The following is a 13,828-nucleotide window of genomic DNA, read 5'->3' on the forward strand; positions in this document are numbered from 1 at the left end:
GTAAGACCTGGATTTAGATGGAATTTTGGCTCTATTGGAAGGGGATTTATCCACGAGAGGATCCAAAACTATATTAAAATCCCCTGCAAGGATAACCGGCTCGGGAAATAAATACAAATGTGAAAAAAGATTTTTCAACGCTGATGGGTCATCCTGATTAGGACCATAGTATCCCACTATAGTAATTGGGGACCCCGATATTATCACTGATGCAATTGCCCACCTGCCTCCAGGGTCAACCAACTTGGAGACCAATCTCGCTTTTATGGATTTTTAAAAAATAATTGCCACTCCTCTAATGTGTGCAGATTGCGATGTCATTATACAACTATCAATCCACCTATTCTTTTTAACCAGTGAAAGCATTTCAGATTCGGCAAGGTGAGTCTCATGGAGCACTATAATCTGCGCATGTGTGTCGTGAAGATATTGCATTATTTTATTTTTCTAGGACTAGTACGCAATCCATTAGTAATTCAGGAGAGAATCGCTAATTTACTCATTATAATAAAGATCCTTCACCCTGCTTTTTCCCATCCACCTCTCCACCATATCTATATCAGTACAGCAAATTTTGTAAAAGCAGCCCCACCAGAAAATAGAGAAGACAGTCACATGTCCCATTAACAGCAGCAACAAACATAAACACAAAACAAAACCAGAGCGAAAGTGAGGAACATTTTTTAGATTTTTTCCCTAGCGCCCCCGACCCCAACCACCCCCATGTGCCCCTGACTACCCCTCCCCCCCCCCTCCCTGGGAAACCCTTGCTCTATCTATCTGGAGAACCAGAAGATAGCACCCCGTCGTGGGTTCCCACCCTATCCGTGACCGGGAGAGAGAAGAGAAAACCAAACCAAAGAAAGATAAACCTATGTTATAAGCCCTGTGCCTACGCTACTGATATTTTTTACAAAAACATATTATCTGTTTTTAAAAACATTATGTTTTTTTTTCTTTATTTATTTTTTAATTTTTCCTTTCCATCATATGTATATATATATATATATATATATATATATATATATATATATATATACATATATTTTTCTTTTAATTATACTTTTTGTTTTCAACTGTACTAAGGCTTTCCAATTTTCAAAAGACAAACTAACTTTATCTTCCAAGGCATACCAGGTAGCAAACTTTTCTCACTACACCCGCATACTTCTTTAATTACTTGACACTCACACTGGGCAAACCTAGCCTGGTTCCATCTAGCTTGATGCCCCTTTCTCTTTGCCCATGGACAATAGTAGCTCATCTGCTGCCTGCACTGATCTGATGTTATGCATACTGTTTTTGTACATTACTCTCAATGTTGCCGGGAAAACTAATTGGGCTACTGCACCAAAACCTCTGAAAGCCTCAAGCCTCCTTCCAAACTCCCATTGCTTCTCCAGAGTAGCCCTAGACAAATCAGATCGAATCTGGAAATTAAACCCCTTGCCACTCACAGATTTCTGCTTTAGGGCCAGGTTTAAAATGGTCTCTTTAAGGGAGTAAGTATGGAAGTTGACCAAGATTTTTCAAGGCTTAGACCTTTGGGGATTCCTTCTGCAAGGTTCTCTAAGAATGCGTTGAATGTCTAAAGCTAACTCTTCCTCTGACTGATCCAAACGCAATGCTTCCCTCAGTAGCGAGATAACAAACTTCTTGATGTCAGAGCCTTCTTTGTCTTCCGGAATATTCAAGATACGGAGATTATTCCGTCGGGCATTGTTCTCTAGCGTCTCCATTCTCTCTGCTAACACTTGGTCCTCTTTCCTGAGCGCGGTAATACCCACTTTTGCTTCATTCAGATGTAAGGACAGACCCGTTACTGTGTCCTCTAATGTCTCTGTTCTCAGAGAAAGATCACTTAACTTCTTATCCAAGGATTCACAGAAACATCTGATATCTGCCTGGTTAGCAGCAGAAGTCTCAAATCCCTTTTTTATGTCGGCCGACAAAGATGTAAACATTGCCTGAAAAGATGCCTGCAGGGAAGTGGTCAAGTTTACATTATCGCAGTTAGCCGGCAAAACACTGGACCTGAGAGCTGATGTACCCCTTTGCATAGTATCTTGCAGACTACCCCCTCGGGGGCCTCCATCAAGGGGGCCAGGTATCAAGAATGGAGGAGCCAGCAAAAATGGTGGAGCCAGTGGGGGGGCCAAAACCAAGGCAAGAGGTGGGGGGTGACCCGATAAACCAGAGGAACCCAAAGTTTCCAATACAGAGATGGAACTATCAGGAACTTCAGTAAGGGTAGGGATGATAGCAAGCTCGCCCTCTTTGACTCTATCTCTATCACTGTCTCTGTCTAAATCAGATTCCATATTGGCACCCAAATTTTCTGGACCCTCTGCACTGCCTGTTGCCATATCAGTTAGAGTATTATTAGGCAGGGCCCCAATATTCATTACCTCCTTGGAACTTGTAGCCTCTGATAGTGACTTTTCTAGAGAATCACTGGGAGAGATATTATCTGGTAATAGTAACACTTGAGGAACCACCTTAAAATAAGACCTAAGTGATGGTGTTATCTTGGACCCAGCACTAACAGAACTTGAAGTTTTACACTTGGCATTAGAGCCCTTAGATCCCTTAGTTGATTTGCACGTATAGGCTTGCTTCGCCTTAACCTGCCCTGTCAAATAGGTGGAAAGTTTCTTTTTGGCACTGCCGGCGTTGTCAAAGATGGCGTTAACAGGCTCCACAAGCTCCACTGGCTTGAGCACATCTAAGCATAAGACAGGAGCAGGGGTAGGGCTTGAGCAACATACTGCAGGGAGCCTAGTATTTTCGATTTGTACACTCTTGTTTTTTTTCCCTCTTTTGCACTCTCTTTTGTGCCCCTTACGTTTTCTCAGATGGTATGCGCCTCCTGTCCCGGGCTGCACTAAGTCCCCACCATTACGGCTGTTACCACTTTCACCTTCGCCTTCACCAGAATCGTGGCCGTGGTCGACAGAGAGCTCCCCCTCCTCCGGTGTTTCTTCCGACGTCTCTACAGGTACCTCCGCCTCAGCAGCAGGGTTCACAGCGGCTCCAGGACGACCCGGAAGAAGACAGCGGGTCCAGCGCCCGCGTCGGAGCTCCAGGGCGGCAAGACTCCAAACCGGTGGACCCAATGGCAGCGGCAAAATCACAGGTGAGCCCCGGAGCACCTTCGAAACCCCCGACCAGGTTGCAGTGTCAGCAGCGCCCACGGCTGCAAGAGCATTGGCAGTGGTATCCACAACAGAACACGCCCCCTCCAAACACATGGGAACTAATGGAGACGGGACGGCGAAGTAAACGCCGCAATCTTGCACAAGGGGAAACTTACTCGAGCTTGCTAGGAAAGACGAAATTACTGAACACAATGTCTAGCAGTGACTAGCAACAGCCTCACAACGCGTGCAACAGAGTTTTCACCCCGGTATCATTGAAAAAGTTTTCACGGACGGGAACCCAGGAGCAGAGCACTGCAGCAGCTCAACCGGCTGCCGCTATGTTTCCCTCGTGTCCCCACTTGAGCTGCTCTCAACTTGAAATCTTCTTTAATGGTAAAGGCAGATTTTAAGTCACAATTCTGAAAATGCCAATTTTAGACAGTTCAAATGTTCTTGTCCTAAATATTTGGTACCTGCTGCCAGTATCTGGATCACATGACTGTGAATGGCTCTGCTGCTGGTGGTTGTGTATTCCTGCCGGACAGTGAGGCAAAAGGGACTGGGTGTAGGCAGGATGGGCCATACTGTCTGGATTGGCGAGAGGAGAACTATACTCTGCCCCATTTACACTTCAAAGGGTTTGCTTCCCACACAAACAAAGGAACCTGACAACAGCCTTTTGTCACCCGGACTTCTTGAAGCCTGGGCAGGGGAAGCAAAGAACCTTCCAGAACCATATGTGGGGGTAGCCCAGGATGTCCCCCCACATCAAAGGCTTGCACCAAGTACACATAATAGTCTTTCAGAAAACCACTTCAGTACACTCCTGTACCTGTGGGCAATCCAGAAGAAGGAACGCCTGTTCCCCAGAGGACTGCTCTGCTGCTTGAGACCTGACTTGTGCGCCAGAGGACTGCCCTACTGCTTGAGGCCAGACCTGCTTATTGAGAGGTTAACTGGAAATACTCCCTTCATCCTGTACTAACTTGAGTGACTCCAAGGGCAAGTTGGCTAACCTCCTGTTCTAAGCTACAGGGACACACCAAGCTCCATTGCCCTCCGTGCAAATTCCCAGCTGATCTGCTGCACTGGACCTGCCTGGCACCTGCAACTGGGCCTTCATGAGCCCTGCTGGCCTCTGCTGGAGTGAGTTCCTGATCTAGATCAAAAAGGGGGCACTGTTCCTGGTGTAGGGTGCGTTATGTCACCCAATCTGAAAGAAGAGGTAAAGACTAGAATAGGGGAGATGTAGAAAAAAGGGGGTGAAGGTAGGGAGAGAGGCAGAGGTTCATACCCGGTATCAAGGATCCAATCCCGAAGGGGAGGGCTAAGTCTTGCCTCTTAGTGGCCCTCACACACCCCGAAGGATGTCATGTTTCATCATCGGGCTTCTTTAGCTCCTCGTCGGGCCGGCGCTGCAATGCCCGACGGGCCCCCGAAGGGTCTCTTTTGCGGAGATCTTTTAAAGAGAAAAGCCGTTTGGTGAATGCAGGTGTGTGGGGGGGGAGAAAGGGATCCAGTGAGAAGTGGTGGTGAGGTGCGTGCAGAGGTAGATAAAATTTCCTAGGGGTTTCCACTAATGGGTTATTTATTTGTGTGGTACCCCTGGTAGGTTAAAGTTCCAGTAAAGACAGTCAACGGCGACTGACCGGATCGCCGTGCTACAGTGACACTTGCCTGCAACACCCAACCTGCTCTTCGCACTACAGCAAAGATCATCAGCGACGCTATATCTGCTCCTGGCGGTCTCCTTCACTGCAATGGAACTCGTCGTGCTGGACTTTGAGATGGTACATTTTCAGCAGGACTAACCCAGTGGGTCCTGCATCCGATCCGTGCTCCCTTACGGTCAGTCTGAACTTGTGATTTTCCTGTTGTCTTGCATGGCCAGATGACAGCGAGTGGTGCTTTGTGATTTTGGGCTCTATAGCTACCTACAATTTTGAAATTTAATATTTCTGATTCTACTGATTGGATGTTTGTCAGTTTGGTATCATAATATTTATCAAAATATACTGCAAACTATACTGTATTTTTCTAAATTGGTTTGGTATTTGTCTTGCGTTGTATTTTCACTTTATTACTGTCTATGTGCTGCATAAATACTTTACACACTTTGCCCCTAAGTTAAGACTGACTACCTTGTGCCAAGCTATAAGAGCAAAGGTTAGTTTAGTGACTTTTGTGGTTCACCCTGAGAAGGATTGTGGTTGTTGCCTGAGAGGGGCTTCCACTCCCCGCCCAATCAATAATTCAATTTCTCTCAATATACAATTTTATAGGTAATAAAATGGCCAGTAATGGTTTATAAAGATATTTTGGCTCACATGGCTGAATTTTAAAGATGGGTTTGCTCTCAGTTGCACGTTCATTCAGAGTTCATATGGATGCCATATCATGATTGATGGAGGTTAAGTAGGGAGGACATTTCATGCTAATATGGAGAATAATAAATTTGCCATTGGGGTCAATTGATAGCTAATTCATTTTACGATCATGTAAGGGAATTTTCTGTTGACATAACAATAAAATAATGGTACTGCGATGATCATTTAATGCTGCTATTGGTAAAACATCATACCAATGTCAAAGCAATTTTAAAATGTATTGTTGGTACCTTTTTACGATTCTGGGAAATATTTTGGGGCATTCAAATAACCCATTCCAAGAATGTACTGAGCCAAAACTGCATTAAGAACTCATCATTTCTTTTTGCTTGGAAAAATACTTTGAGATAAAGTATTCCTTCCGATCGTTAAATCCTAGCCCCCTCACTTACACACATGTACATGCACAAACATGCGCATGGTCAGACAATACACAAACTCACACATACCTAGCGCCGGGCATTAATAATGGGTCTTAGATTATTACATTTTGACAAAAGCATATCCATAAGTGTGGCAAAAACGTACCAGATAGCTCCTTTCCTTAGTTTCTTGAGATAGAAATTAGAACAACGCGTTGCATTTGTTAAAAAAACCGGATTCTGAAGTGTTTTGAAATGAACACGTTTTCTAGTTTTTAAAGATCCTATTTTGGAGGGGACCACAGAAAAATATCTATGAAATGATTCTATAAAAAGTATACTGGTTTAGTCAATGTATTAAGCTATATTTTACATTTGGCGTAATACATTTTATTGCACTATTTTATTAGAAATTGAACCTTTAGAATCGATGTGGTATGGCGATAATTCCATCAAACTAAGGACGTATTTTTATTTCCATTTCAAGGGCCATTATAAAGGTGGTAAATAAGCAGTGCTTAGTTTAAGCTGGTGGTTGCCGGTGGGGGCCATAAACACATATTTTGGGGAGACTGGCACTTATTTTTCCTCATCAGACATTTCCTGAGCGCATGAGAGATAAAAACACAGAAAAAGCAAAGAAGGAGGAAGTGAAAGACGGAAAAAATTGTGGAAGATGTGTCTAGTGGATTAAAGAAGCATTGGGTGGACTGAAGACTACACAGCCTCGGTATTCGAGACACAGACGTTTAGTAGAACCGGCTGCGGGCTTTTGAGCTGAGCCTTGGGCACCAGCACTCTTTCTATTACAAATGAAGTCCTCATTACGGGGTGGCAGGTTAGGAAGAGATTTGTATAGGAGTACAACAGCCCATCCGTAAAAAAGAACATAGAAGAAGCAGCAGGTACCCCTGTGGATGAATAAACTATTAGGAATATTTTAGACTGAGTTATTTTCTAGTCTGAGCAAGGACATTTAAAACTCCTCTGTGCCAATTTAAATTGCAGCTTCCTGGCAGAATGACCTGGAGGTGTTACCTGGGTTCAACAAAAGTTGGTCTGGTCCCGCCTAGGACAGTGTTGTAGATTGGGCGGAGGCTTGTTGAAGTTACGACGCGGGAATGGTAGATAATGAGTAGGACAAACAGGTATCATAACTTATACAAGAAATGCATACTACACATTGTATACTATAGCAAAGCTTAACAGTGCACAATTTACATTAATACCGTTCAGAGTGTGAATCCAACTATTACATCTCCATGATTTCCCTAATCTAGAAATGCACATATGTACTGAAAAATATTTTAACGATTACAAATTCAACCGTATTCATTGCTGGATATTTACTCAAAAAGTTGAGTAAAAGAGTCTATATGAAATACACCTGGGTGCTCTACAAATATTGCTGCACATATTGTATTATAGCATTTGCATAGTGCTTACTACCCCTGGTTAGGCTTACCCACAGGGATAGCAAGCCACACCACCACACCTTGTAGGGTTTGAGGGTGCTATTCTTGTTTTGAGACTATGTGATAAGTGTTTTCATGTTGTTTGTGATAACCAGCGATGTACAGCTATCTGTTATGGAATGCAGCTCCTAATTCTTAGACCTTGAGGTTATGTGAGATGCAGATGGACACATTACAACTGTAACACATTATTGCTGTCATGTCCAAATTCTATAGTTATATTGCAACGTAGAACTGTTCCTTGCTTACTATTGTTTAGAAATAAATATTTGAAATATAAAACTTAAGATTTATTTGCTTTATTTGTAGATCAAATACTTTTCAGGATTTACCTTATCGGTTTGAAAGCTTACTAGGCTGTCGTATCTGCAGTATGTCACAAAGTGTTCACAGTTGTTCCACAGCAGGCTGTATTCGATGGATCCCACCAGCTTCTCAGCCCGTGTGGCCACTTCTTCATTCGACAAAGGCTTGACAGTGAACTTGCGGTCCATTTGATTGACGACAATGCTGGCTCCATAGGCAAAGTCCTCTACTGTGTCCACCCTGATACTGGCAACTTTAGCCAAGACACCCATGATCAGCCTTTTGTTAGTCACAACTGTATGAATCCAGGATTTATCCCTAGAAATAGCTGGAAGGATGTCAGGCATCAGGTGAGCGACCCTGTTATCTCCTAAGTAGATGCCGAAGTGGACGAAGAGCGTACGCGACACCTCCAGTAGGTCGCCTCTTTTGAAACATGACACATCGTAGTAGTTTGAATCAGTGTTTGTTTCTTCTTTCTTGGTGCCCTGTCTGGAACTGCCAAAGGGAATCAGTTTCTCCAATAAGAAGGTGATGAAATTCAATAATGTGCTCTTCATCCTGCCACTGGCATGTGCGCTGCTTGGAGCTGCAAGGGATGTCTGCCACTGGCTTACATCTGAACTCTGCAGCTATATTGTAGCTTGAATGGTAGAACCTGCTGGGATCTCAGAGGCACGGCTGAGAATGATTGGCTGAAGAGATTAGGGGCGGTTCTTACAAATAAACTTTTTTGTTTCTTTGAATCACTCCTGTGAGGTAAAAGCAAACACCCGGTAGTAGTTTTAACACCATATCATTAAGACGTTGACACGAGCAACACCTTTGAAGAGCCATTCCATCCATACCTGTTTCTCCTGTTCTTGCAAAATTATACTTTTGCATTTTTCTCATGCAGTGTCTTGCTGCCTGTGAACTCTTGTACCCGACACGCCATAGCCTCAGGCACATGCCTTAAATCTTTTAAGTAGATTTCGAGTTTTTATATATATATATTTTTTACAATTTGTATTCGAAAGGCAGAGATACACATTTTCAGATTCGGGAACAGAGGTTTCACATGAGCCATTCGAAAAAAAGAATTAAAAAACAAGGATTTATCATGGTGTCCAGCTGGTTATCGTAGTGCATTCGTCTGATACATTAATGACAGAATGTTTGTTGCTTTCTTTTAGTGAGATGGATCATATACTTAGCTACTAATTATGCTCTTATTCTTGTTATGTTATGCAGCTCTTGCATGGTACAGTCTTCACCAATTAATTTGCCTCTTAACAGTGATTGTGTCTGCGCTTGTACCATTTCGCCCTCTTCACCTAATCCATTAGTGAAAGCAGTTTCTGTTTAAAACTTTCTGTGCTGAAACAAATCTCCTCTAACTAGGAAAAAAACCTCGAGATCAATAAAGAGAGCTTTTAATGCATTATTTTTCAAGCTCTCTATTTCGTACAAGTCTAAGACCTACCATTACATTAGCTTTAGACACTAGTAGACATAGGTGCAGTTGGGGGCTTCTGAGGTAACAGGACTGTAGCCCCCCTTGCAATCATTTTGATTACTCGAGGAGCAAGTCGGAGGCACATACAAAACTATTTACATCCGTGGTCAAACGGGTGAGCGGCAGAGCAGTTTTGCAACCACCAAGGACAGGCTGAGAAGAAGAAAAAGCACTGGCAAAGTCAACAGGTTTTTGTTTGAAACGAACAGGTGGGCAGTATTGAAGAATTGCATTTGATACAGCCATGTTTTTGTTTCTATTTAAAATAAAGATCTGTTTGAAACATTTTTATTAATAGGACAGTATATTAGGGCCAGTACATCATCAAATAAACTTTTGCTGTTGTACATTTAAAAAGAAGAGAAACTGAAATCGACAGTCTCAAAATAAGGAAGCAGACCTAGGAAGCCTATGTACACTCCACATACCCCCCCCCCACCCCCCCGCTGATCAGCCATTCAACCTATTCGGGGCACCTAGTCCCAACAATGTGAACACATAGAGTCGGCAATGTACAAAGTATAAAGATGCAAAGTCTAGGCTTGTGAGAGAGGAAGTAAGCACCCATTAGTTAAAGGGCAGCGTACTAGGAAGCATAACACAGATGTCTGGAGATAGGCAACGAAAACTAGACTCCCTCAGGTACAGTATGGAAAAGGTAGGATGGTATCAGTGATGGAATCACAGAAAACCGCCTCAAATGTCTAAGAAAAGTTGATTGCTCATTCAACCTGTCAATCAAGTGCCCGTATGCCATTGCAGTATGAGAAGATGTTCCAGTGGAGCAGAGACTAATCTGGTGATTAGCAGACCATAGAGTTATGTAATCAATTTCTTGTAGCGGCCTCATCGATCATTGGGGCTCATTATGATGGCGGGAGGACCGCCACCGCCGGGCCAGCATTGGCGATCCTCCCGCCATCAGAATGAGATTTACCCACCGCCAAATTAGGATGGCAGTGGGTATCACAAAGGTTCCGTGGTGGACGGAAAGTCCATCCACCATGGTTCCGCAAGGCTGTCCTTTTCCCCCCGCCTTGCGGAACCTAGAACCAGGGCAACATTGCGGCGGTGCCGTGCAGGTGATGGAGCAAGGATTCGAGGAAAAGAAACTTGCTCGAATCAACCTCTCATTAACAGATTCTAACAAAAAGAAACGATAGATAGAAGAAAATTAACACACAAGCGACATCCATACATGGTGAAAAGGCTTTATGCTTGCTTAAATAACAGAAAATAATGTGCTACGTAACTGAAATCCTGCGTGAAACTGAAAACGCTTTGGACATGTGCGAACCCGTCCTGCGTAAATAACTACATGGTCAAACCATGTGAGAAGAAAAGTCTCACGCATGTGTAAGGAGTTGCTAACTGTAGGTCATGAAGTACCGCATGCCTGGGGCGTGGCTAGCAGCCGAGCATGCAAGACGTGAGCTGAGCTAGCTCCGTCTGAAATCCCCTGCAATATTAGCTAAATATCCTGAAACCTGGAATCAGACCCATATCCCCACACCTGTAAGCCACGGGAAGACCACTAGCAGTGCCAGGAGGGCTTTAGAGAACCCCGGAACGCCCTGTAGAGAAGTCCGCATCGGACCGGTATAGGGGCCTAGTGGACGAGGGGACGCCCCGGCACACAGTACCGGCAGCGGCGGACCGGAAGTGGCACATTGACGGGAGAGACGGAGACACCTTTGGCCGCCACTGAACCGCCAGCGAATGCAGCCGCCGGGGCACAGAAGACATCTACGGAACCACCCTGCATAGCGAGCGGTGAGGCTGGAGGACACGAAAAGACATTGGCCGGCGGTGAAAGTGCAGGCGGGCCGTGGGCACACCAGCGGCAATCGACCCGAGGGAGGCCGTGTCCCCACACCGCTAATCAACGGGAACTGATGCCGGGGACTTGCGAACACGTCTGCAAATCGCACTGAGAGCTGATACCGCCAGAGGGTGGAGATCGACTTACCGGAGAGAGGCAGGCACGAGGGACGTCCTAAACGGTGCTGTTGGGTAACCAGAGGTGAGGCCCACTGACGCAGCATAAGCCTCGGCCCGCAGTTCGAGCTGGGTTGGCCCGGAATTGAGCCGGCTGCAGGTGAAGCGTAGACACGCACATCCGCACTATCAGCGGGGGGTTGGCGCTGGAGGCCCGAGATAGCGCGACCTGGAGCCCCATGCACACCCTTAATTGATCGACTGCCACTGATCCGCCGACTCACTGCGGTACGGAGAGTTGCCGACAAGCCCCACGAGTCAGGGAGCATTACCACTGGAGAGAGAGGGGGAAGGAGAGCGAGACCGAAAGGGCACTGTACAGCGTCTCCGGACCCCTGAAGGTAAACACGTTGTCACGTTGAGGATAACACTGCCGGGCACTGAGATCACGGGGCCGATCACACGAGGGCTTGCAGGCACTATATTCCCACGGACGAGAGAGATGGACAAACGCTTTTAAGTGGATGAACTCCGTATACAGGCACGGGGCATGAAGGGTACGCAGTCAGGAACTTTAAGCAACTGGCACAATAATAGCCCCTAATGCCTACGCCCATTTAGACACCTATTCAACGCCACATGCGGCCCCAGACCGAATGGAAAGCCTCCCCGACTCCCACCCCGCTCTCGTGAATAGCGCCAAGGGATCTACATACAGCGCCGAGATAGAGGCGAGGGGCCAGTAAAGCGGAGTGCTACATATAGACCTCGGCAGTTTGCTGGAACAATTACACTATCTGAACTGTATGGGACGAACCTTGTGCGACCGCAATGACCTGACTTCACGGCGATAACAGAGAAGGGACTGATTTCCTCACAGCAGACGCGGGAGTGTGGCGCATAAAGTCCACGGCAACTCAGCTAGGGAGTAGTGCCACAACAGCATTGCCATCTCCTGCGATACAAACGCCCCGGGGAGTGGCAGGAGTGGCGGTGGAAACCCGCCACACATAGTGGATTCCATACTTAAGAAGGCCTCCCCAACATCTGACCACAAGAAACGGACAGGATTACCCACGACGAAGGCGCCAACCTACCGTGCAGAAGAAGAACGAGCCACAGCACCGGCCCAAAGAACGGGATCACGCGGCGAACATGGTGCACTCTTCCGGTTCCGAGGACCCGCTGGCCTCATCCAACGATGACATAGTCCCCCCGACCGGCATGAATGCGCAGGAGGCCAAGCTGGGCCGTATCCTTACAGAAATTAAGGCCTCTAGAGAAGCTCTTGAATCACGAATAGATGCGATGTCCACGGGCCTTTCCCTTTTGAAGGATGACCACAAAAAACTGGCAGAAAAAGTGACTGAACACAAACTCGCCCTAGCAGACCTGATCCCCCAGCAAACAGAACATTCCATGCGCATTGAGGACATGGAGAGACAAATCAGAGGATTGAGGGACAGGGTGGAAGATGCAGAAGGGCGCTCGCGTCGCAACAACATACGCATACTGGGTGTGCCGGAACGCAGCGAAGGGGTAAACCCAACACGATTTGTGGAGGACTGGTTGAAAACTATTGTAGACCCCGCAGAACTCACCCAGATGTACAGCGTGGAACGAGCGCACAGAGTGCCCCTCAGACCGCCGAAGCCCGGTGCCCCACCACGACCTCTGATAGCACGCCTCCTACACTTCAAAGACAGGGACGCGATACTAAAGTCTGCGAGGGAGAATGGCCCAATAAAATATGAAAATCGAACAGTCTCCATCTATCCAGATTTCACTCAAGCTGTGCAGAAAGCTAGGGCATCCTTCTGGGGGGTAAAACGCGCCCTAAGAGACCGCAATGTGAAATATGCACTCTTCTTTCCTGCACGTCTGAAAATAATTCATGACCGCAAAACTTATTTCTTTGATACCCCCGAAGAAGCCTCAGAGGGGATGGAGGTAACACTTACGCCACCCCTGTCCCAAGACTACCGAACGGATGTGCCACATGAAAGACAGTCAGACAACAAGGGACCAGACTTGAGCCAGCAGGGAGTCCCGGAAGAGGAGGCCTCAAGAACTGTCCAAAATGGAGCGTCGAGCAGAGGAAACTCACTGGAAATAGCGCTGCTTACGACTAATGCACTGGCAGCACATGATGCACACGTCGGAACGGAAACGAATAGCCAAGCCAGTTCACGTACGGCAGCATCGGATACAGATGCTAGTTTACAGTTGTTCCCACGCGTCACGGCCCAGGAGGCAGAAGACCTATGAACACTGGCACAGCGACCGAAGTGTGGTAACGTAAATGAGCACCTAATTGACTGATTGGGGAGGGTCAAGGATCCAGGACACATGCTATTGATAGGGTGTTAAGTAACAGTGTATTTAGGTGCATAATAGCTACGAGCGAACGGCTGGGCTCACACCCCCCAGGCGAAGGCACAATTACTTTCCGTTCATACCCCAGTTGGGTATTATGGTTTGGTCCACCACGGTGTTGGGGTGGGGACCTTAAGGTTGGGGAATTGCACACAAATCTAGCACTTACAATGTACAACAAGGTGGCATGTTTGATGGGGACGTGGGCAATGTCTCAAGAGAGGGATACTCGATGCAATGTCGTCTGCTAACCAATATAAGATCTGCACTTGGAATGTGAGAGGTATGGGCTCGGTACATAAAAGACATAGAATACTAGCTCAACTGAACAGGCGACAAATAAACA

At 46.2% G+C, this 13,828-nt stretch overlaps 2 protein-coding genes across 4 annotated transcripts in view; both read right to left on the reverse strand.

Annotated features, from left to right (window-relative positions):
• Positions 1–8,277, reverse strand: part of LOC144819004 (lecithin retinol acyltransferase-like) — a 161,177-nt gene extending 152,900 nt beyond the window's left edge. The window contains exon 1 of the mRNA XM_078676967.1: positions 7,697–8,277. Coding sequence (XP_078533093.1) covers positions 7,697–8,230 — 534 coding nt within the window. The 5' untranslated portion in view covers positions 8,231–8,277. The remainder of the gene's footprint in view (positions 1–7,696) is intronic.
• LOC144819003 (lecithin retinol acyltransferase-like) overlaps positions 1–13,828 on the reverse strand; it is a 1,051,137-nt gene that overhangs the window by 296,269 nt on the left and 741,040 nt on the right. The window lies entirely within an intron of this gene.

Source organism: Lissotriton helveticus, chromosome 2_1 (assembly GCF_964261635.1).
Source record: "Lissotriton helveticus chromosome 2_1, aLisHel1.1, whole genome shotgun sequence".
Taxonomy (NCBI): domain Eukaryota; kingdom Metazoa; phylum Chordata; class Amphibia; order Caudata; family Salamandridae; genus Lissotriton; species Lissotriton helveticus.